Source organism: Erythranthe guttata, chromosome 5 (assembly GCF_056151865.1).
Source record: "Erythranthe guttata isolate IM_541 chromosome 5, IM_541, whole genome shotgun sequence".
Classification (NCBI taxonomy): Eukaryota; Viridiplantae; Streptophyta; class Magnoliopsida; order Lamiales; family Phrymaceae; genus Erythranthe; species Erythranthe guttata.
The window spans coordinates 13,885,719-13,911,554 of record NC_142537.1 but is presented as its reverse complement, the minus strand read 5'-3'; the positions used below and the strand labels follow the sequence as shown (position 1 = coordinate 13,911,554).

Genomic DNA, 25,836 nt, shown 5'->3' with positions numbered 1-25,836 from the left:
TTTGTTTTTATTTTTTTCAGTCTTATTTTCAAGTTTTTCGAATAACATGCAAAGATCGTTTAGGGTTTTTTTTTTGGATTGACTTCATTGGAGGTAAATCTTGTTCATCACTTATTTTTATAAATTTTGTTACTCATTACAATTATATAGTATTGGGGCCCGATATAAACCCGAAACCCGAAAAATTACATGAGCCGAGCTTGAGCCTATACTAGTGAGGCCCAATAGTATGTGAGCTTGAGCCTATAGTAACGAGGCCCGATGGTATGTGAGCTTGAGCCGACCCAAGCTCGGCTCACATGACCCGATTGCCAGCCCTACTCATACTTTAATATGCTCCAACTTCATCATTAACTTAATTTAACTTCAATTTGACCCCAAATTTCACAAATTATTCAATTTTGACCAAAAACTTTTCTTTTTTCCAAAAAAAAAAAAGAATTTCAATTTTTTTTTCGGCGGTCAACGCCGGTAACCGGCGAAAAAATCTGGAAGAAAAGAAAAGAAAAAAGAAAAAAAAAAGTCAATGCCGGAGACCGGCGAAAAAATCCGAAAGAAAGAAAAAAACATGTATATTGAAAAGTCAACGCCGGAATCCGGCGGCAAAAATATTTTTTTTGAATTTTTTATTTTTTTTTTGCAAAAAAAAGTTTTGGGTCTGAATAATTTGTAAAATTTGGGATCAAATTGAGATTAAATTAAGTTAAGGATGAAATTGGAGCATATTAAGGTATGCTCCAAAAAAAAGTGAAAATTGAATTTATGTGGTCAAAATTGGATTTTTGTGGACAAAATTTATTAAATTGGTGCTACAATTAAGAATTGGGTATAAATGGTTGAGGGTAATATTGACATATACATGAATGTTTTCTTTATTTATAATAAATATTAAAGGGATGAGCTTATTGGTGAAAGAGATATAACCCTAAACCTAGAATAATAAAGATGCTTGGTTGGGGACTTATGCATAAAAACCCCATTTTTTAATATATAAATACTATAATCCCCTTGTTAAAAAAATTGAAAAATCAAAATGATGCAATACCAAAAACTAAAAAACCACAAAAACTCTATCACAAAACTACAAGACCAAATTCTCATCTTCTCAATCTTCCAAAATCCACCAAAACCTTACTCCTTCCTCCTCCATAAACCCACAAAACCTAAACATTCAGAATCCTCAAAACTCAACAAACCTTACAAAGATGGCAAGTATGGAGTTAGAAGACATTAAAATGGAATATTTTACGGTGGAAGAACCCAAGAAGGTAAGCATTTATGTGTTTTTTTGCTAGGATATCGTTTTTAGAAAAAAAAAAACCACGCAGACGCCGTCGACATGTACATATTAAATTTTATAGGTGAAAATTGACATTACAATGTCGAATTTGTAACATAAAATTCGACATTTGGATTTGTCGAATTTGGTGCTACAAATTCGACACTGTAATGTCGATTTGTTCCAGAAAAATTCAACATATCCTTGATGTCGATTTCTAGTCTTTTTTATGTGACGCTTAAGATGTCGATTTGAAGCATAGTTTTTCGACATCTTGGTGTCGATTATAACCAGTTTCAAATTTAATTATTTTTCCTCTTTTTTTTTTGAAGGTTGAACAAAATAATGAATTAACAACGGATTAGGTTAATGATAAGGAATGTTAAATTGGATTCGAGTTGCAAAATAACTATTTAATTCGGAGAAGAATTATTAATGGGCATTGGTGGAAATATCGAAAGAAATTATGGAAAAATAAGGGTTTTCTACAAACTCAAATTGTATTTGAGTACGAAACGAACTCCATCTCATGTGAAACGGCGCAAGGAACAAAACTCATGACCAAAGCTCATGAAAAACGTCAAATTTCAGCAATTCAACGTCGTTTAGACTCCTAAAAGTTTGTTTTTGCTATTTTAGGAAAGTTTTAGAAAATTAATATCAAATCATAGAAAAATCGTGTTAGGATTCCGTAAATTGGGTTGTTCCCAAAATTACGAGATCTACTAGAATTAGGATTTAACTCGTTTTTGCCGTTTTTGGTAATTTTTAGTATTTTCTTAGTTTAATTAGGGTTTTCAGTTTTTTAGTATAAATAGTTGTCTTAGGACTTTTATTTTAGGAAGAATTTCGAATTTTTATAAAATATTGAGAATTTTCTCTATTTTTCTGGTGGATTCCAGAGTTTTTGGTGGATTCCGAATGTTGTTTTGTTCTATAGGATTAATTCGTAGAAATTAATTCTTTATCGTGCTTCCGTTCTGCGTCAGTTTAGATCGTTGTTGGGCGGGTTTATGTCGCTCATGGTTGTACCGTGAGCGGTGGCGGTCGGGCGACGAGCTTGCGGCGGTACTTGAACGGTGTTGTTGCGGTGGCGCGGGTGTGGACAACGGGGAAGGGTTTCAACGGGGGAGGGAGGGGAGGGATCTTTATACAAATAGAATGTTTTATGATTTTTTTTTAATGGGGTTATTTTACATACCCATAGCCACCAAATAAATTAGGGATAAACCGAAGCCCAAATCATTCTTTGATATGCTCCACTGGAAAAGCGAAAGTACTATACTATCCTTATATGCAATTTTCGGCCAAACTGCATTCAACATTTTTGGTTCTGCCTTTATCATTTTTGTTGATTTTTTATTATTATTATTTTTTTTAAATAAACTTGTTTGTTATATATATATATATATATATATATATATATATATATATATATTATATATATATATATATATATATATATATATATATATATATATATATATATTAATTTAATTTTGTTTTTTTAATTTTGAAATCAATATGTTTACTGTACTAAAAATAACTACATATAACTGTAGTAAACTATAGTAATTCGTAGTTATGTTCTTTTTGTTTACCCCATATTTTTAGTTGATCAATTATATACACACACGAATACTGGATTATACAAAAGAAATTCATAAACCCCAACAACAAAAATTTACAAATTTCAATATTTATATTATAAATCAACTCAAAACCAATAAAATACAAATCGAAAATAACAAATATATGCATATGTAACTACATGTTACTAAATGTAACAAGTACTGTACAATAATGTATACAGTCTATCGAACAAAGCAGATGTAATTTCGAACAAAAAATTTGACACTTTCATGGAAACGATCAATGGTCTTCATTAAGCTGCAATTGCAAAATAAAAAATATTTTAGTGCAAATCAACAAAAAATAAAGAAACATCCTCAAAAAACAACAAACACTAAGAGATCGAGAGAAATAAATATGAAAATATAAAAATAAAATAAAATATAAAAAGTATAGAAATAAATCTGAAAATATAAAAAATGAATAAAACCGACATAAAAATTATAGATCACGACGAGAGGAATCCAACGGTGGGTAGCCTGTCAAATTCGGACTGGCGAAAAACAAATTACACCTCTGGTAAGACCACCGTCGTCGAAATACGCCGACTAAAGCAAAAATTGCATAAACAGATCCCCCAGCACTCCAAACTGAATGAAATACCCACTAAAAGAAAGAGTTCGACGAGAGGAACCCAAGGATAGTTGAACCATCGAATTTCGACCGTCGGAGAGAGAGTTATGACTCTGGGAAGCAATATTGCCGGTTAGAGACCTTGGAGGGTAGGATTTGGATCTGGGAATTGAGAGAGGAAGATAAATACCGATATAGGTTGGCTAGGGTTTAAAACTGATTTAAAAGGGTATTCTGGGTACTTCAGGGTGAGGTAGGAGGGGTATGTCAAATTATTATCCAAATGGATGGGGTTCGCACTAGAGTGTAAACAACATGATAGTTAATTATATATATTTTCGAAATGAGAGGGATCTCTAAAATAATCTCTTTTTTTAATTTGGTCTTACACTTATTGAAATTAGTATTGTGACTAGTGGCGGCCTTAAGTTTTTTTTATTTGTTGTGGATAAACATTGTAATAAAGTAAATGATCACAGATGAGAATCTGCTATAGTAATCTTAATGAAAAATTTGATGGTGTCGGATCTACAACCTCAAAATCTCTCTCCAAACCCTACTCTTTGAGGACCGTTGGAGTGCACACCAGACCTTCGGCCTTAGGCCAGCGGCGATGAAAACAACGAACGGAAATTAGTAAAAAGTGAGAGAATTTGAGAAGAGAGTATAATGTGTTATTGATTGTTCAAGAAGGAACCCTTAATCAGGTCTTTACATTCATTTATTTAGAGGGTTTCTCACCATACATTTCCTATTTTAGAATTTCTTTATTTGATCGAGATTTAGATTCATTACTCACTCACCGATTCTAATTATCTACATGTTTTCCTTCTTTATTTATAGAAAATATCATCGAATCTCAATCAGCTCGTCACCTACCTCCTATTTATCTTTTACACATGTGCGTTGGGACTATGGATGAGCAAAAAAACCTGGAAACCAAAAAACATAACCGAAAACTAAAAATACCGAGCCAATGTGTACCGTCCCAACTTAAAACCAGACAAAAAACTGAAAAAACCGAGCTAGTATCCCCGCTCCGACTTAAAACCGCATATACGGTAAACAAATTTTGAAAAGCCGAAAATATCAAAATTACTTAACCCAACCGATTTATGACGTTGTTTTGATATAGCATAAATATTTACCGTCTTCCCCTAGCGCGCCTCTATCCTTCGACACCTCCATGTGGGATGTTTTTTATTAATTAATTTTGGGTTGTGAAATATTTTTTATTAGTTAGTTTTGGATTGTTAATTGTTAATTTTCTAAAACAAATGTAATAAAGTACAAATTCAATGTTAATCAAATATTGGTTTTATGCCGAACGGATAGATGAAACTGAAAATAAACCGAATTGCTACCGAAACCGTTAACCGAAAATCGAAAAACCGATTAACACCGAACCGAAATAAACCAATATGTTCGGTTCTTAAAATATGAAAACCAACATTATCGGTACTTGTTTGGTTACTGCAAAAACCGAGCCGTACCAATCCGTGTTTACCCCTAGTTAGGACGAAATGGTGGGCTCATTGTTCACACGCATCCAAGCGAAGCGAACTCCATGCCAACAGACTCTCTATCGGCGAGCTTCCCAAGAGGGCCCATCTTCAGCTCTTATTGGGCCTTTGGCCCAATAAATCCATCCCAACTCACATAATATGTTCACATCTTATAAGTAAGCCCAATATGAGGAGTTCGGCCCAATCTTGCAGAACTAAAGTAGAATATAATAACAAAAATTAGTAAATACATACTTATATACAATATATCTATAAACTCTAATGAAGAATTCAAAACTTATTCCCATGGGTCTATAGTGTTGCATAAAATGGAAGCAATTATATATTATGAGTATCATATTTATTATTATTTAAAAGGGGTTTGCTTATTCAGTTCAAAGAATCTAATAACAAATAAATCTTGAAATTCTTAACTATATACAAATAAATAATATGAATAAATAAATAAATAAATGTTGATTCAAAGAATCCGGAAAAAACGGTGTCAAGGCACTTTGTCCCTGCTGGTTGTTTGCCTTTACAGTCTAAGTTTCATCTACTTTGCCTCGAAAAAGAGCTTCTCCTCACAACTCTTCACGTGTATACCAATATATACATATATTTGTATGTATATATATGTTTGTGGGGTGGGGGTGGGGGTGGGGGTGGGGGTGGGGGGTGGTATAGGGGGTTGTCTTGGAAACTTATTATTACAGATAAGAAGAAGCCCATACCTCTTAGCATCTCGTAAAATGCATGCCTTTGTATTCAAACCGTCAATGGCTTTAATGACTCTCTCTCTCTCTCTCTCTCTCTCTCTCTCTGCTCTCTCTCTCTCTCTCTCTCTCTCTCTCTCTCTCTCTCTCTCTCTCTATATGCATGTTACTCACATTACACTAATCTCAGATTCTCACTGATTACTATGAAAACTTTGTTCCCTCCCATTTCATTTCTACTTGCTTTAAGGTTTCTTTTTAATTATCGTTTAAGGTTAATGCACACCGATTAAAAAATTATTAAATAGTCTTAATTTCAGAAGAAAAATATTCTTATTTGACAAAACTACCCCTTTTGTGTTTTTCGGCCAAGTTTTCTTTATTACTTCATTAATCTGTCATTAATGCTAAGTTAAATTGAAGGAAAGAAATTATCGTATATTAAAACTCTAAAGTAACACTTAATATGAGAAAAAAAAATTGGATGAAGAGACACTTAAAAAGAAACGGAGGCAATAATAAATATGCATGAATTTTAGAGCGAATGTACTTAATGGACTAAAATCACCATTCTTATTGTTTCTGTTTCGATTAATTTTCTCTTCATTAATTAGGAGCATAGGGAAAAATTAAGCAAAACTTAATAATTTGAAACATAAAGAGAATATAAGAATCTTTTTCAAGTGATTATTGCGATTCTAGGATCATATTTTTTACGATATGTTATGGTATAAGTAATCGGCTTAACCCTAGCTCCGTCTTACATAATCACCGATGGCGTAAAGCATGATCCAATTTAATCGAAATGTTAGTACGATCATATGCATATATCGATCATATATATTGCTAATTAATTCCCACATAATTATAATTAGTAGTGTTGCAAATGCAAAAAATTAGTTAATCAAGCTCGATATTCATCAAGATAAAAAAGTTTACATGAATGAAAGTCTTGTAATGAAAGGCTACTACAAACCTTGATCAACACCTCATCAAATTCGAACAATCTGACGAGACGAAAAACACAAGAAATCGAAAACAAAGAAACCTAACTCAACATGAAACTCATAGGTTTGCTACTCGTAGCAAGGAAATTAAACAACAAGAAATATTCATGATCTAATTCTATTAAGTTTCATGAGCTAGCATTTGCGAATTCTTGATAATCACTTAATTAAGCAGATAAAAATTACCCCTTAAATTTCGATCGGTATATATTAAATCGATGCTAAAACGGGGGCCTTCCCGTTGCCCAAAAGGCCTCGTTCGGCATTTGGATCGAGTTAAAAAGATTGGGCGGCATTCCTTGAAACAATGAAGGGTCAGCCAGAACTTGCTGCTGGTGGTTTTGCGGTGGCTGCCCGCTGCCGCCCAAACCGCCGGGCGGCGATCCGAGGGAAGAACTTCCCGGAACTTGATTATTATTATTATTAATGGCCGCGTTTTCATCTTCTTCCAATGGCAATCTTTCGTATGCGGCGTTGCTGAATGAAGCCGCCATTATAATAACCGGTCCCGATGCTAGCAGCTGCCCGACCACGCTGCCCCCCAGAACCTGCCCCTGCCCGCCGGCCAAGTATATGGTCAGCCCGGTGGCCGCCGGAGGAGCCGGTGGCGGGAGGAAGGAACCCGCGAGGGACAAGATCTCGAACCTGCCGTGTAGGGTCATGACCGCACCCGGGGCGGCCGGTTGTCGGAGCGTTACGTTGGTCACGTTCCCGGTGCCGCTCATGACGCAGACGCCGCGCTGGCGGCGGCGGGCGAAGCTGGCGACGCTGTCCATGATGTCGCAGCCGTCGGAGACTTCCATCACGTGTGTCCTCAGGGCGTTGGCGCTGTCCCGGGTGATGATGATGGGCGGCTTCGGCTTGTTCTTCGAGCCGGCCGGGCGGCCCCTCGGCCTCCTGTTGCCGGACATATCTCCTCCTCCTCCTCCTTCCCCAGAGCCTCCGCCGCCGCCCCCGGCGGGGCTCCCGTCGTTGCCGCCGTCGAAGTCGCTCCTGCCGACCTCGTCGCGGTTGCGCTTCTGGCCGCCGCCCATGTTGCTGGTCTCGCTCTGCTCATCCTCTGAGTTGTGGGTCTGGTGGTGGTGGTGGAACTGGTGCTGCAAATTGAAATCTCTGGTGTGGAACGGCGGCGGAAGTGAATGCCCATCCATTTCTTTTTTTTAAGATTTCAACTTTTTTGATATGGGTATTCTTTCTTTGATGAAAATCAGCTCGGGTTTCCGCAACCACCGCATTATTGAGCTGAAACCACCATCTTTCCGCTTTCCAAGAAACTATCTGACGGCGGCGCGTTAGGTTCTGACGGAGAGTTTCGCTCAGAGCCTAGTTGCAGGCAGATCTGCTTGGTTGGCTTATTGGATTTCAAAGGGCTGGTTTTTTGTTTTTTGATTAGGGTTTGAATTTTAGTAGTGGACTACTATTTGTTCATAAGCGGTGGTGGACCTCTCTCTCTCTCCTCTCTCTTTCTCTCTCTCTCTCCTCTCTCTCACACACACTAAAGTGTATCTATATGTGTATGCTTTTTTTTTTTTTTTTTTTTCACACATCAGCAAAACTCAGATTATAGTTATAATAATCACGTTGCTCCAAGTCCTCTTTCACCAAATTCAACTTCTCTTTGTCCGTATGTATCACAAGGTCTCAATCAACTAAAATAACAAATAATTCTTTTATTTTTTATTTTATTTATTTATTTATATAGATAATTCGAAATTATACTCCTTACACTTTGCAATGTTGTGAATTATGATATCTTGATTTGATCTTATATGTGGGAGTAGTGATAGAACAGTGGTTAAGGTTTTCTCTTTCTTTGTAATAATCAATAGCTACATACGAGAGGGTTATTAAGGTAATTTCACATGAGTATATATATAGTCTTTTTCACCGGACCACTAGTAGTTATCAGGATAAGGTGGTTTTTTTTTTAAATTTCTTTATTTATTTTATTTTAACTGAATATCTGCTCCTAAAAACCAACAGCCTGGAAACTTTTGTATGCAACCGATATAACTACTTCAAATCCACATGACTTATTAATAATTAAAAACGAAAAAATATTAATTAGTGTTTTTTTAATTAGAAGAAATGTGTTAACCTTATCAGGTGTAAATATATATATACTTGGGGATTGGCATAAAAATTAACAATATGTTCGGTTGACAAGATTCAAACTAATTCATTGGAGCAATAAAAGTTGAAGCTCGTAATTAAATACTACTATTGAATAAGTAGTAAATACTAAATACCCTACCACCTCTAGAGTGATTAGTTATGTGTTTTCTTCGTTGTCGTAGTTTAAAGTATGTTTCAGACGTTGATGAATCCTTGAAAAATCTGTATTTTTTTCCATTAAAATTGTAATAACATTTAACATAAAAGTCGAATTTTAATTATGTGAATCGGACTGTTCTTAGAATTCTAAGTTATTGTAGGACTAGAATTTAATTAATTTTGCCATTTATGGTAACTAATCTATTTGTATTTATATGATTTAATGATTAAGATTTACGATTTTCGATTTTAATGGAATTTTATAGTTATCTTTTTCTAAATCCGCACGCACACTCAAAAAATGAGAGTAATTTTGAAAATTATTACTTTGTAATAAATTAAATATGATGATAAACTTATTGAAAATTGACAGCAAACTTTTGAAATTGGCAGCTGATGATGCTAAAATATTTATCACCTGGGGTTGTGTAGAAAATGAACTGGGAGAGCAAAGCAGATCAGTAGCTTGACAATTTGATGATCCTGAGGTACCTGCGAAATGAACACACGTGAACTACGCCGGGGGTTGATCCGGCGGAAACCCCTCCGACGCTCAAGTCAGACGTGCTGATCATAGAAATGGTCCAGAGAATACGTATTGTAGTATTGCTCAGTTAATAGGACGTCCCTTAATAAAATGAGGAAAACCTCTATTTATATGTCGTTTATTGGGTTGGGTTTGCTTTGTTGGGCCCAAACCTTACTTGAAGGTGTTTGGACCTCGGTGATATTAGTCTTCGATATTGGACTCGTAGCCCAGTAGGTAAAGAAATTGTAGGCCCATTGGGTTGGCCCAATTAGGCATATATCATTAAGCCCCCCACTCTCGAGTCGATGTGGGGGCCATGTTGTGATGGGTCTCAAATCGTGTCGAGAGTAAAAATTGGAGAAGTCGATCATTGGCGTATGGCCTAATGGTATGCGAAAACGCGTTGGAGCGTGTGTCGGAGGGGTGTGAATGCGCGTTGGCGCATAGCGCGACAAAGTTGCCGCAATATAAATTAATCGAGTCGTCGGTTTTGTCCCGCGACGATGTAGTAGCGATTTATCTCCTCGTGGGAGCTATCTTGTCGCGGGGTGATAGTGTTGATCGAGTTATCTCCTCGTGGGAGTTGTCTCGCGATAATGTAGTAGCACGGATCAAGTAATCTCCTCGTGGGAGTTGTCTCTGGGGTAATCGAGTTGATCGAGTTACGTCTTCGTGGAAGTTGTCTCACGATAATGTAGTAGCACGGAGCTAGTATTCTCCTCGTGGGAGTTGTTATTTTTCGACATTTTCAATGTTTTGACGCGTTGCTTGTATGTGTTTACATATAGCTTTCTGCGTGATGTACTTGAGGAGGGGATCAGGCTCTCAAGATTTTTTTTTATATGGGGGTCGTGCCCCTTGTTAGACCTCGTGGGTCTTAAGTATGTTTGGACCGTGGCCACGTTTTAATGAATGACCCATCGAAAACAAGTAGATAAATTTGAGTAATCAAGCTGGCCAGGCTATATAGATTCTCATAATATCTCTAAGTGCTTCTAGGATTGTAATCGTGCTAACTTGAGCTTGCGATTATATGGTGAATTTCGGGCGAGTTGTCTCCTCATGGGAGTTGTCTTGAGCGAAGTTGTAGGAGCATTTGATGATGGGCGATTTAGGCGCGTGTGGATTGAGGTTGCTCTGAGCGAGTTGTCTCCTCGTGGGAGTTGTTTCGCAGCGAGTCTTATTATCGAGCGAGGTGGTTGCACGTGGGAGCTGCCTTGCAACGGATTTGTAATATCGAGCGAGTTAGCTCCTCGTGGGAGTTGTCCCGCTGCGGGTTGGGATACCGAGCGAGTTGTCTCCTCGTGGGAGTTATCTCGCTGTAGGTTGTAGTACCGAGCGAGTTGGCTCCTCGTGGGAGTAATCTCGCTGCGGATCATAGGATGGAGCGAGTGGTCTCCTCGTAGGAGTTATCTCGCTGTGGGTTCGTAGGACCGAGCGAGTTGGCTCCTCGTGGGAGTTTCCTCGCTGCGGATCGTAGGATGGAGCGAGTGGTCTCCTCATAGGAGTTATCTCGCTGTGGGTTCGTAGGACCGAGCGAGTTGGCTCCTCGTGGGAGTTTCCTCGCTGCGGGTCGTAGGATGGAGCGAGTGGTCTCCTCGTAGGAGTTGTCTCGCTGTAGTTTTGAGACTAGAGGGGGTTAGCTCCTCGTGGGAGTTGTCCCACAACGGCCTATAGGACGGAGCGAATGGTCTCCTCGTGGGAGTTATCTCGCTATGGTTTCGTAGACCCGAGGGAGTTGGCTCCTCGTGGGAGTTGTCTCGCTGCGGGTTGTAGGACGGAGCGAGTTATCTCCTCGTGGGAGTTGTCTCGCTACGGGTTGTAGTTCCGAGCGAGTTGGCTCCTCGTGGGAGTTGTCTCGCAACGAGTGTGTAGGGCCGAGCGAGTTTGCTCCTCGTGGGAGTTATCTCGCTATGGCGTTGAGACCCGAGGGAGTTGGCTCCTCGTGGGAGTTGCCTCGCAACGGGTTATAGGACAGAGCGAGTAGTCTCCTCGTGGGAGTTAACTCGCTATGGTTTCGTAGGGAGTTGGCTCCTCGTGGGAGTTTCCTTGTAAGAGGTTGTAGGACCGAGCGAGCTGTCTCCTCGTGGGAGTTGTCTCGCTGCGGGTTGTATTACTGCGCGAGTTGGCTCCTCGTGGGAGTTGTCTCGCAAGCCCCCCACTCTCGAGAGGATGTGGGAGCCACGTTGAAAAGGGTACCGGATCTTGTCGAGAGTAGATCGGTGTTGTAGTCTTGCGTTAATCGTTGGCATGGTGTGGCGAAATAATTTTTTTTTTTTTTTTTTTTATTTGATAGCGAACGCAATTTGGTAGGTGCGTTAAAGAGCTCGCGCAATTTGGTGGAGCGCGTTGAAATTCTCGTGCGATTTGGAGAAGCGAGTCAAAATCTACGCGCAATTTGGTGGAGGACGGTGAAAGTTGAGCGCGATTTGATGGGAGCACGCAGTCCAAGGGCTCCCTGGAAAGCGCGCGCGCGTGCTTGCGCGCGCTCCAATTTTTTTTTTTTTTTTTTTTTTACTGCTGATGCGCGCGTGCTGTGCACGCGCGCGCGTCAGGCGCGTGTCGGCCAAGCGCGCGTGCGGTGCACGCGCGCCTCTTCTCTCTTTTTTTTTTTTGCTGAAGCGCGCGTGCTGTGCACGCGCGCGCGTCACGCGTGTCTGCCACGCGCGCGTGCGGTGCACGCGCGCCTCCTTCTTTTTTTTTTTTTTTTTTTTTTCTCTCGGTGTGCGCGCGCACAGCTGGCTTGGAGGGGCGCGCGCGCGGCGGCTTGGCCGGCTCGGGGGGCGCGCGGCTTGGCTAAAATATATATATATATATACATATTTTTTTTATTTTTTATTTTATCTCCTTCTTTTTTCTTCTTTTCTTTTTTCTTCTTCTTTCTTCTTCTCTTTTTTCATTCTCTTCTTTTTTCTTCTATTTTTTTTTTTATTTGGTTGATATTCACCTCCTTGGGGATGTTTTATTTTTTGAATAGGATATTACCCTCGTTCCTTGAGATGGAATGTGCACCCCCTTGGGGATGTTCTATTTTTTGAGTAGGGAGATTATCCTCGTTCCTTGAGATCGGATGTGCGCCCCCTTGGGGATGTTCTATTTTTTGAGTAGGGAGATTATCCTCGTTCCTTGAGATCGGATGTGCACCCCCTTGGGGATGTTCTATTTTTTGAGTAGGGAGATTATCCTCGTTCCTTGAGATGGGATGTGAACCCACTTAGGGTTGAAAGGTAAGGGTGATGCCCAACCTTAGGATGGGGATAACTGCCCACTGTAGGATGAGGCGTTCGAGACCTATGGTCTGAGGTGGATGCGCATGGTTGTGCCATTGGTTCGCGCGTGCGCGTCATACCATTTTTTCTGTTTTTGAAGTAGGGACGTGAAACACTTGATGGGATGTGAAACCCCTTGGGGTTGAAAGGTAAGTGGATGTACCACCCTTGAGATGTGATGCCCAACTTTAGGATGGGATAGCCCCCCATTTAGGATGAGGCGATCACGAACCACTGGGGTGAGATGCCCCACCTTGGCGATATATGGTGCCACTGATTCAGTGGCAGCACGAGTTGAATCTTCCGTGATCATACGCTGAAGGTCTTCTTTGGTTATCTGAACCGTTCGAGAAGTAAGTAGAAATTGATCATGTTGAGGACCCAGTGGGGCCTCACGAGGAGGAGCGTTGGTTCCTGCTATGACGAATGAAATGTTTTGGGGGCGATGTGACCCCCAGGGAGTCGATAACCCTTGGCGAACGAAATATTTTGGGAGCAGATGTAAGCCCCCAGGGAGTCGATAACCCTTGGCGAACGAAATATTTTGGGGGCGATGTAAGCCCCCAGGGAGTCGATAACCCTTGGCGAGCGAAATATTTTGGGGGCAGATGTAAGCCCCCAGGGAGTCGATAACCCTTGGCGAGTGAAATATTTTGGGGGCATATGTAAGCCCCCAGGGAGTCGATAACCCTTGGCGAGCGAAATATTTTGGGGGCAGATGTAAGCCCCCAGGGAGTCGATAACCCTTGGCGAGTGAAATATTTTGGGGGCATATGTAAGCCCCCAGGGAGTCGATAACCCTTGGCGAGTGAAATATTTTGGGGGCATATGTAAGCCCCTAGGGAGTCGGCGGCGGTGGTGCCATAGGTGGCTCCACATGTGGAGCAGGTGCTGGTATCGCGTTGGGAGCATTTGCTCCCCTCGTGGCGATATATTGGGTCACGGCCTCTATGGCAGCGCGAGTTGAAGTTTCTGCTATCATGCGTTGAAGCGCATCCTCGGTTATTTGAACCATTCGAGGAGCAGGGAGCGGTGGATCGGCGAGTGGTTGGTCCCCAAGGGGGATCACCTGAACCTCGCGAGGCGGATCCATGGGATGTGGAGGAGGTGGCAAGCCAGAGCCTCCACGAGGTGGGAGGTCATTTGCTGTGTCCTTTTCTCTCCGAGCAAACGCCTCAGGAGGATCTTGTTGGCTACGTGATCTGGTTTGCATCGTTCCCACAGACGGCGCCAAAATGATGATGCTAAAATATTTATCACCTGGGGTTGTGTAGAAAATGAACTGGGAGAGCAAAGCAGATCAGTAGCTTGACAATTTGATGATCCTGAGGTACCTGCGAAATGAACACACGTGAACTACGCCGGGGGTTGATCCGGCGGAAACCCCTCCGACGCTCAAGTCAGACGTGCTGATCATAGAAATGGTCCAGAGAATACGTATTGTAGTATTGCTCAGTTAATAGGACGTCCCTTAATAAAATGAGGAAAACCTCTATTTATATGTCGTTTATTGGGTTGGGTTTGCTTTGTTGGGCCCAAACCTTACTTGAAGGTGTTTGGACCTCGGTGATATTAGTCTTCGATATTGGACTCGTAGCCCAGTAGGTAAAGAAATTGTAGGCCCATTGGGTTGGCCCAATTAGGCATATATCAGCAGCAAACATCCAAATATAAACTGAAAGTTGACATCGAATCATTGAATTTAAAACATGACATTGAACTTCTGAAAATTACAAGGAATTTTGAAAATAGTGTGCTTTAACAAAATATGGAGTGAACTTCTGATAATTGGTTGAAAAATTAACGATGAACTTTTGAATTTGACTGAGAATCGACAACACGCGTGCTTCTAAAATTGGCTGAAAAATGAAGAAATGTTTGATAGTGAACTTTTAAGAATATAGACAAGACAATATTTTCGAATATTTGACATGCTCGGCGTTAGCCAGGGTCGTTCCTGAGATTTTGGGGGCCTTAGGCGAGATTTGAAGACGGTTAAAATGGAGCGCTTCTATAATCTACAATAAAACTCATTTTTTCTAAGAAGGTAAGTTAACTCGTTTTTGTAGGATATATAACCAGCGGCGAAGTTATAAATTTGTGATACAGTGGGGTTAAAGTTTCGAAGATTTGGGGGCATCGCCCTATCTAGTCCTCAATGTTCATAGAACAAGCTCAACTTGCTCACATATACACCTACATTGGTGTAATTTTTGTAAAATGAAAGAGCCAAAGAATTTTATCGATTTATTTAATTGTCTTTTTTTTTTTTTTTTTTTTTTTTTTTATCTTTGTTGCTAATGAAATTAGATTTAATTAAGGAGTTATAGCATATTTCTGTTTAGTTTAAAATGTGCCAATTACGAAGAATAATATATATTGAGTCAATGTAAATGTGGAGATGAATGAAGTCACGCAAAGCAATATAATATAATAAAGAACAAGTAGCTGGCAAAATTAAATTAGGTCGTGGCTTCATCCTTCTTGAGATGCAACAACATGTGGAGAGAGAGAGAGAGATATCTAGAGAGAGAGAGAGAGAGAGAGAGAGAGGAGAGAGAGAGAGAGATCCACATGCACCACTAATGGGTCTGCAAAACTAATGTCTATCTTTGGTATTAATTCTCAAGGTTGAAGGAGACAACTGTAGAGTGGGTCCCACATGCCGGGACACGTGTCCTCTCCCCCGTGCTTTGCGGGTCTATTCGTTGAACAATTCCTGGTTAATGGTCCTCACCTGGCCATTGATGTATAAAGACCAATAGAATGCATATACATTTATATATATATATATACATATATCTCTTTATGTATCCTCGTTATCTTTCCAATGATTTTCAATTCGCTTTTTCCCCTTTTGTTCTGTACTCTTTTTTTTTTTTTTTTTTTTTTCACTTATCGTAAAACCAATTGGTTAATTAGTTATGGAGTCAAATATATGTAAATATTCAATTCCGGACAATATATATTATAATAATTGAAAACAATAAAGAATTTGTGTAGTGGTTGAATGCTATATATATGTTAGCTCCACCACTAATTATTGGGAACCTGTATATATCCCAATTAGGGGTGGAAATGCAGCAATCACTATCGTTTTAATCTATTCTGAATCCACTTTTATTCGTATAAGCCTTATTTGGTTGTCAATATAAGATGAAATAATCTAGTATTATTCATGTAGATCGATGTGATTTTTTTATAAGGATCCAAATTAAATGAATCTATCCAACATAATTTTGCCATATTTAGAATCGATATGTGATGCATCCATACATTAGTAAAAAAATGGTTTTTTACTACAACCATTAACCGTAGCAAGAGGTACTAAATTCGTAGTAAAAAGACATTTTTCAACTAGTGACAATCGATCAAAATATTGCATTCCAGTTTTCCACTGTGTAGCATGTAAACTTCAACTTCTTAACATATTCACTTTTTCTGATACAATTCGTGTCAGACACCGGAGAATGTCTGATGGACTCCTTATGGGCCATTTTACAAAATTCTAAAAAGTTAGAAACATGTTTGATAGCAAATTTTCGCTTCTTTAATTACTTACATGATTTAATGATGAATTGCAAATTAATAGTTGAATATTATAATTTTAATTTTGAATATATTTGCATAGAATTATATAGAACAATTATATATAAATAAAAACTTATACATGTTTATATAACATATTTATAAATATACCCTTATACTTTTTCTCCAAGCTCCCATTTCGTCATTTCTGGTACATGCCGTTTCCCCAGGTCTGTTTCCCCGGATTGCCGTTTCCATGTCCGTGCTAAGTATGTTTTGCGTATATGTTCGTATTTAAGTCAATTTTCCCAATTCAATCCATTTGACCGATTTTATATAATTTTTATCGATTTTAATGATGATTGACTATGTTAATCTACTTTTATTCTTCAATTTAAGCTATTCAACCTGCATTTTGTTTTTCCAATTTCATTTGTCTGCAAACTTAACTTGTTTTGGGCCGGTTTGAGAGCATCTCCAAACATACGTGGTTTTGCAGTGTTAATTGCTACACTTTAGCCGTTGTATTATTTGCCAACCAAAAATTTCACCCCAAAAAGTTCACCCTTAATGAAAAATAATATCAAACAAACATAAAAGATATCATTTTTCTTTCTTTAGTGCCAACCACGCAAAAATCTCACACCCATCTCCTCATTCACAAACACTCTCCGTCTTCGTCACAAAACCTCCAAAAAACTTAAAATTCAAAGAAATTAAAACCTCACAAAGCTTGCAAAACGGGGTCACAATACAACAAAATGGTAGTTTATATGAAAGGAGAACACATTAATGCTTGTATTCATGTCTTTTTAACTTGAAAGTGGATTTTAATGTGTTTTTTTTCTTAAAATCCTTAGTCTATTTTCGACATATTCAGGTCGATTTTTTCCAAACAAAAAAAAAAAGTTTTTTTTTGGTTGAAACAAATGGTTTTTCGACATTTACATGTCGAAATTGTTTTAAGCATTAGTGATTTTTCGACATATACATGTCGAATAAACAAAAAAATGACCTGTAAGTGTTGAAAATTGGGACGGCGTTTAAAAAAAAATCTTACAAATTAACTTCCAAGATCAAAAAATACATGGATACATATCTTAATGGGTTATCCTCCAAAATTTCGGTACGCCAAATTTTAGTTGGTAAATTTAGAAGTGTTCATTCGGTAAAATCGTACCGAAATTTTGGTAGGCCAAATTTTCATACCGTTTATTGTACGGTTCGTTAAATAACCGAATTTTGTTGAAGTTTTATTAAAAATATATAAAAAAATTGTTTTTTTATTGTTTAATTAATTTTAGTTTAAATACTTATATTTCATATTCAAATATATCTATATATTTAAAACTGAATATCGAATGGAATTATCGGTTCGGTTCGGTCGGTTTATCGAACGGATGAATTCCCGTATATAAGTTTGACAATATAAAGGTGAACTTGGACAGAAATACATAATTGATGGGGTAACTATAATCACGCAAATAATAGATGTTTTTTGTAATTTGACCTTAACTCAAAGGGTGACCGTAATTTGCCCAAAATATATTAGTGCCCATACAAATGTTTAGCAAATTGCCTTTTAAAACACCGATACTATTTGGTTTAATAGTGATCAACACATAGAAATTGGTAATAAACATTGGGGATTATTAGGGAAAACCCCTCATTTGGAAAATATATAGAAATAACGACCATGGAAATTACACCTTTGGTGATATCCCTGATTCTTTTTTTTTTCAAAATTTGACATACCCCCTCGGCGACATGAAGTACTTATTATACCTTTTAGAGAATCAGATTTAAACCCTAGTCAACCACCACCGTCTCTTTGTATTTCATTTTTCTCTCATATCTAATTTTTTGCCTCATAGTTTTTCGGCCGATAATGTGTTTCTCGAAGTCATAACTTTCTCTTCGCTGGTAAATTTGTCAACTCTTTCTTTTTTTACTGGTAATTTCGTACACATGTTCCTATGGTTGTTTTACAGTGCACGTCTATTCCAACAACGACGATTCTTCCGGCAGACAATGGTGTTTCTCGAAGTCATAACTTTCTCTACGGCAGTTGGACTTTGACATATTACCCACTGTTGGATCTCTCTCGTCAAGCTTTTTCTTTTGATAGTAATTCGTACGTTTTGGATCTGTTCATGTGGTCATTTTACAGTGTGCATCTATTTCGACAACGACGATTCTTCCGGCCGAAAATTTCAATATTGACTCCATATTAATGATTCAATATTGACCAAAAACACAATTTTGATTACAATTTCGTCCGTCGCCGCCGTTGACTTTTTCGATTTTCTTTTTGTAACATCCTTTTGCCCCCCCCCCCCCCCCCCCCCCCCCCCCCCCCCAACCCCCCAACGTTTAAACAACAATATTGATGTGGTTAACAGTAATATTAACCATATTACTGTTAAACAAAGTAAAATTAATTGTACTACAATTTAACACAGTAATATTACTATATTAATCTCTAGCACATTAATATTAACACAACAACAGTCATTATTATTGTGTAATAGAATATGTAGACCGTTCAACAAAGGTAAATATTATAAAAAGCCAAAAAAATTAATATTACTGTGGTTGACAGTAATATTACCATCAACCACAGTAATATTATTGTGTTTACAGTAATATTACAATAGTAAACAATAATATTATTATGTTACAGTTATTTTACTGTCAACGACAGTAATATAATTACGTTGACTTGTCAACAAATCAAACAAAATGAAAACAAAAGCCAAGAAAATAATAATATTGTCGTTGACTCTAAAAAAAATCAATGCTTGAAACCGGCGGCGGAAAAAACAGACTAGAAAAAAAAATGAATAATAAATGAAAAAGTCAACGCCGGAAACCGGCGCGGAAAAAAACAGACTAGAAAAAAAATCAAAAAGTCAACGCCGGAAGCTGGCGGCAAAAAAAATAATTTCTAAAAGAAAAGAAGAAGTCAAAATTGTATTTTTGTGGTCAAAATTGATTAAATTGTGGTTATAACTAAGAATTAGGTGTAAAGGGTTGGGGGTAATTTTGTCATATAAATTATTTTTTGCTTTATTTATAATACATATTAAATGGATGGGCTTACTGGCGAAAAAGATATAGCCTCTGAAGCTAAAATAATAAAGATGGTTGGTCAGAGACTTATGAATAAAAACCCCATAAAAATATTTTTTTATAAAATAATAAAAAGATATATACCAAAAAATAACAAAATGAACAAACATGTCTTTATAAATAAAAATAAAAAATCAGCAAAAATACTAAATGCAAGACAAAAAATGCTAAAACAAAATGACGAAAATATTGAATACAGTTAGACGAAAATTGTATATAAATTATAAAATTAAGACGGTATAATACTTTTACTTTTTTCAGGGATATCTTATTTATTATTTTAAGTTAAATATTACACTAGATTAATAGTTTTACAGAGATATCTGAAATGAGCCTAACTACCTTCTAAACTAAAATGGGGTTGTCTAGGGTCCGAGAGGGTTGTACTTCTCGAACCATAACCAACCAATAAAATCATGCCACGTATGATTAGTACGTACCCTATAATAAAAGGTACGAACCCTGTGTTACAGGTAAAATTACATAAAAACCCCTTGTAATTAAACTTAAAAATATTATCAATCGTTTAATCATTTAACCTAATCTCCCCAATCGGTTTCTTTTCATCATCCTCACCATCATCGATATTTCCTCTTGAAAGAACTATATCGATCATTCATCTCAAAATAAAAAAAAATCATTAACGATCTTTTCCTCCATTAATCATCAATCAGTCAAGGGACAATGTTTCTTCTCTGTGAAACAAGAAAGTTAAGGACTAAACTTTTGATTTTTGTTTATTTAGCAATTTTCTCTTGCGCAACTTTGTTGCTACTTATTATTATTCAGAGATTTAAACTTCAAGAAAGAAATATGATGTAATCTTGTTCCATATGCCACATAAGTCAGTAGAGAGGGTAACTTTGAACCCAAAACTGCTCTAATTGATAAGAAACTGGAATATCTTCAATATATGATTAGAAAGCTCCGAAAATCTAGCTTTTCACAAAAAAAGTGGTTTACAAAAAAAACAACTGAGGAAGAAGTTATGATTATTTTTCTAGAGTATGCCAACTGCAATCGGGAACAATGACATCTTTGTGTCTTTTGGTATTTCTAAATGCTTTACTTGTTTAATTAGTCTATGTTCGAAGTAACAATATTGTTATGAGATGATAAGGTCATGATTTATGTGCTGTCAATTTGATATTCACATTGCAAGTTTCACTTGATTAAGATGTTTAAATTGATATGTGGGGATGAGATAGAGAGAGAGTGCTGACATTTAAGAGATACAAAAATTAGTGTACGAATTTTAGGTTGAATTTTATTTGGTATTGCCTTAAAGTTGTTTATTATTTCGCGCTTGCAGGTGATCGAGTCCAAGAAGAATTTCGTGAAGAATGGTGGTCTAGTTTGAAAAGGACAAGTGACAACCAATTGTTGCATTGAAAGAGCCTAGAAAGATCAGCAATCATCTCTAATATGTGTTTCATTCATTTCCACCACTTCCATTTTAATTGTTTTGAGTACATGAATTGGTGATCTTCCATCATTTTCTTTTATCTATTATTTCTTTCTTCAAGAGTATTGTCCTAATATCAGATGTAAAAATTAGAGATTCTTGTTTGGTTGATATGAATACTATTTGTAAATAGGTGTATAAGAAGTATTAACATTGGTCCCTGGCCAAATGAAGTGTGGCCAATCTCAATCTTAGACAAATTCTGTCTTTTGATACCAAGTAAAAAAATTAACATTTTTCAGTGAAAAAAAGAAGAAAATAATCAAATAAGAACTAGCTCTGTTTCTTGCAACCAAAAAAACCATCAAGGCAAACAAAACTGATACATAACTGATACTCCGATAAGTTTCGTTATGTTGAATCAAAAAGAACAAAACATGAAAACTAAACCTGCGTAATGTTAAGTTCATGAACAATAAGGCATATACTAAAAAGTAAAAACAAACCAGGCCAAAAAACATTCAAGAACAATGATCAAACACATCATCCGCCCACGGTTTAATCTCATCGTTAATTAAAAATGGAATAAAAAACAAGTTAAAACTCTGATAAAATGCTACCTACTATTACATAAGTTTTTTTCAATAATAATAAAAATAAATAAATAACCAAACTTGCAACTTTCTCTCAAGTTTAAAGGAGCACGTGAAACTGGACGAGGACGATCAATACCCCTGAATATACGGAAACCCAAAAACTTTGCACGCATGGCACATATAATATTTTTTCCCAAAATCCTCCTCGAAATGCAATGTGAATGGAAAACATGATTGCACAAAGGGAGCACCGATATATAAGTCCGCAAAATCGGGCCCATTGAACAAATATCACAAACCAGCATAATCTTCAATCTGGGGCGGCTTTGTTGCATATACGGAGGAAAAGTAGAATACGCGATGTGGGGTTTCTATGGCCATGTGGCGGACTTAGATAGGACAATGATGTTGGACTAGCGTGGTAAGGAGCAGGGCTTGGGAAAGCCGAAGAATTTGGGCTCGGTTGGATTGATGGAACATGAGCTGATGTTTGTTGAGCTCATTGGAGTATCGGCTGGCGGTGGTTCATGGCCCTGAGAAAGTGAAAATGTATGCATGCATCAGAGTTGTATCGGAAAAGTTTTCATATGTACACGGAAACACGTAATTTGCAGAAGTTGTATATTTCTTAAAAAATGGACCAAAATTTTTCACAAATTATAAACAAGACAACTATGAGCATTTATATATGTCAGGAAATGTAAACATCTGATTGTACTTAACTGCAAATCACATCATAAAAAATAAGAAAATGCCTAACTACATTCATGAAACATAATACATTGATCAAATAATAGAGCAGCCAACAAAACAAAAACACAAAAAAAAAAAAAAACACAATTAAAAGGAAAATTAGGCAATAATTTTAAAAGCTTTCAAAGCTCATTCGCACGAACTATATCAAGATTTAAGTAAAATCCAAAAGAATAGCAAAGAAAAGAAACACAAAACACAAATGGTCTTATTTTCATGGATTCAATTTTCTAATTAAGTTTTAAATCCAAATCTGAAAACTAAATTTAAAAAATTGAAAAAAAAATCCAAAATATAACCCATATTTGCCGCTTTTGTGTCTTTATCGCTCTCAGATCGATATCCCATACGGAATTCTCTCATCCGTCGCCGTTCAACCTACCACAACCATCGATTTTCATTCCTCCCACCACAATTCGCGATAACAACGCTAAGGAAAAAAATTAAAAAAATTCGTAACGCCAGGGGGAGATCTGCCATAAATTAAAACTCTATTTATCTCGACGGAGTTCGCCATGAGGGGAGATGGAACCCACAAAAAAATCATGTATTGCGTCTCTATCTATGTGTGAAAGAAGATTGGTCATGGAAAAAGTGGATGATCTTTTTTCTTTGTTAAGACTTCGTGCAATTGTCTTAATTGATTATGATTTTCATATTTAATGATATTTTAATTTATTGATTTGAATTTATAAGGTTAATATTGTAATTTATATAAAGTACGATCTGTGTACGATGGTGAACGATGTGTTTTTACTAGGTTCGTACATTAATTTTTAAATTTCTAGTGTCGTACTGGGTCGTACATATGTCGTACATAAAATTAATGGCTAATATTAAAACTTAGATGTTTTGTACGCACCAGATTAAATGTTTTACGGTCCGAGAAGTACAAACCTCTCGGACCCTAGACAAATATATATATGGGTCATTCTCAATAACCCTTTATCGCTAGAAAATGATGACATGTTCACCTCTTAAAATTTTCTTTCCAATACTACATTTATGTCAATTAGCACACTTTCTCTCAATTGTTTTTTTTTTCCTCTCTTTCCCTAACAACACGTCATCTAATTTCTAGGAATCCGCTACCAAATCAAATAACAAAAATTTGAATTTTTTATTTTTTATATTTTATTATTTTCGTATTTTATTTAACATCTTTTTGTTTTTTTTATTATTTAGTTTTTAATGTTTTTTTAATAAAAATATTCTTTTTAATTTTTTTAAACAAAATAATGTACTTTTTTCTCAACATGTTTACTTCGCCGAATATCACTATAGTTGAATATGACTATAATCTAATATGACTATATGTGACTATATCAACTCTAGTCATATTCTTTTTTTATATTGCATTTTTTTTTATATTTTCAACTTAAAAATTTCGATTATATAGTGTGGTACAGCATGTTTACCAAATTATATAAAAAACGAAGATTGCCTATTGTTTACGAAAACAATCCAATCAACATCCATACAAGAAATCACAATTTGAATCTTGTTATTACAAGTCAACTTGAAACGAGATGATAGAATAATTCGAATATGACTACAGTCATATTCGAATATGACCACAGTCATATTCAACAATAGTCATATTCGAATATGACTACAGTCACGTTACTGCTGCTTTTCAGATCTGAAACTATATTTTCAGATAGAAAAGAAAAGAGAAATTGAAAAATCAAAAAATACAGAAATAAAGATAGAACAATAAATAAATAGCGAGGGTGGGGGGGGGGGGGGGGGGGGGGGCGACAACAGCGGTGGCGGCGGTGAACGAAAGAGAGAGAGTGAGAGATGCGGCGACGGTGGTGGCCGGTGGACAGATCTGAAAAAAAAAAGGGAACTAAGAAATCGAGAGATAACGAAAAAGAGAGAAAGAATCTTATGTGGAAACGAAGGAGGCGGGGGTGGCAACGAATGGCGACGGTGGTGATGGTGTGCAGATCTATGTGGAGACAATAGTGGTGTAAATAGAGAGAAATCGAGAGCGATAATAACGAACGAGAGAGACATAGATTATTTATGTGGAGACGAAGGAGGAAGCGGCGGCGACAACGAGCCGTGGCTGTAGCTGGGGCGGTGGCAGCGGCGGTAGAGGAATGTCGGAATTTTCGAAGAGAGTTGATGGATTTAGGTGGAGAGGTGGAGAAGAGAGAAGATAACAATACTAGAGGTGGACAAATAATTAGTAGTTGAAAGTATTTTTGTCTTCTCACACTAGTCTAGAAGGGTCTTACTAATTAAGAATGAAATTTAGATGTACACAAAAAAGTCTTTAAAAGTTAATTGGATTTAATTCAAAATATTTTCCGTTTGAGGGGTATTGCATATTTCCCCTAATATATATTATGTATATTATTATAAGAAAATTTAATGTATATGATAAAATTACCTCAATTGTTTATGTAGGACCTCAGGCGCTACAATTTGTCCTATACCCGGGCCTCCACCACATGGACAATTGCTGCCAAACCCAGGCTAACAATCTCCCCCTCAGCAATTGCTCCACCTGGGAATCGAACCCGTGACCTTGGCTCTGATACCACTTGTAGGACCTCAGACGCTACCAGTTGTCCTAAAACCAATTGGTGTTAGGAAAGGCGCAAACCCTAGCCTTATAGTGCATAACACACACAAGCGCCCACGACATTCGATTGTGGGCCGCCCATACCCGGGCCTCCACCACGTGGACAATTTCTGCCAAACCCAGGCTAACAGTTTAAACTTCATTTCTAATTGTAACCCAATTCAACTTCAATCTCATCAATTATGACAAAAAAAAAAATCAATTTTTGATTTTGTCTTTTCAAACCTTTTTTTTCTGCCACCGGCTTCCGACGTTGACTTTTTTCTTTTTTTGAATTTTTTTTTCTATTTTTCTTTTCCGCCCCTCGCTAACCGGTGATAGTAATATTACTGTCATTGACAATAATATTACTGTCAACCACAACAATTATATATTTTTTTTTATCTTTATATTATGTTTTTCTTTGTTGATCGGTCAACATAATAATATTACTGTATTACACAATAATTTATTATGTAATATAGTGATTTTGTTGTGTTAATATTAGTATGATAGATAATACGGTAAATTACAACCATCCACTGAGGTATGGTCAAATTACCAAAACCTCCCTCCTGTTTGGGTAATTACAACCAACCCCCTCAACTATAAATCTTCTTACACGTCCACCCTTGCGGTTTCAAATGTAGTGGAATCTTCTAGATTATATGGAATATTATCACTTTTGTACCCGTTTTTATCCCATCCGGACTCCACATTTTGAAGCAAGATGATCATAATATGTGTTTTTTGGCTTGTATATATATCATATTGTGGTGCATAAGAAACTGTATTTTTACACAAAATGAGTATAAACTAGAGCACGTTCCATGAAACCTAGATGATTATGTTGAATTTGACACCATGGGTGAAAGTGTAAGAAAAAATCAGTTGAGGGGGGTAGATCTAGGGTGGTTGTAATTTACCCTAGATAATAATATAGGAATATGACTGTGTTAAATAATAAAATAGTTAATATTACTGTCAACCACAATAATATTATTGTATTTTACGGGAATTGGAAAATGTTAAGGAGATTTAAAAGAAGAAGAAGAAGAAGAAG

General features: G+C 37.0%; 1 protein-coding gene and 1 long non-coding RNA gene across 2 annotated transcripts; both read right to left on the bottom strand.

Annotated features, from left to right (window-relative positions):
- Window positions 1-6,576: 6,576 nt before the first annotated feature.
- Window positions 6,577-8,237, bottom strand: LOC105951104 (AT-hook motif nuclear-localized protein 24). The gene has a single exon (XM_012974494.2). The coding sequence runs from the start codon at window positions 7,861-7,863 to the stop codon at window positions 6,934-6,936; it is 930 nt and encodes a 309-aa protein (XP_012829948.1). The 5' UTR covers window positions 7,864-8,237; the 3' UTR covers window positions 6,577-6,933.
- A 13,100-nt stretch (window positions 8,238-21,337) lies between these two features.
- Window positions 21,338-22,840, bottom strand: LOC148770691 (uncharacterized). The gene is made up of 2 exons (XR_016031102.1): window positions 22,498-22,840; window positions 21,338-21,978 (listed from the first exon to the last, which is right to left on the bottom strand). It is a non-coding gene; the product is annotated as an uncharacterized LOC148770691 (long non-coding RNA).
- Window positions 22,841-25,836: the final 2,996 nt, after the last annotated feature.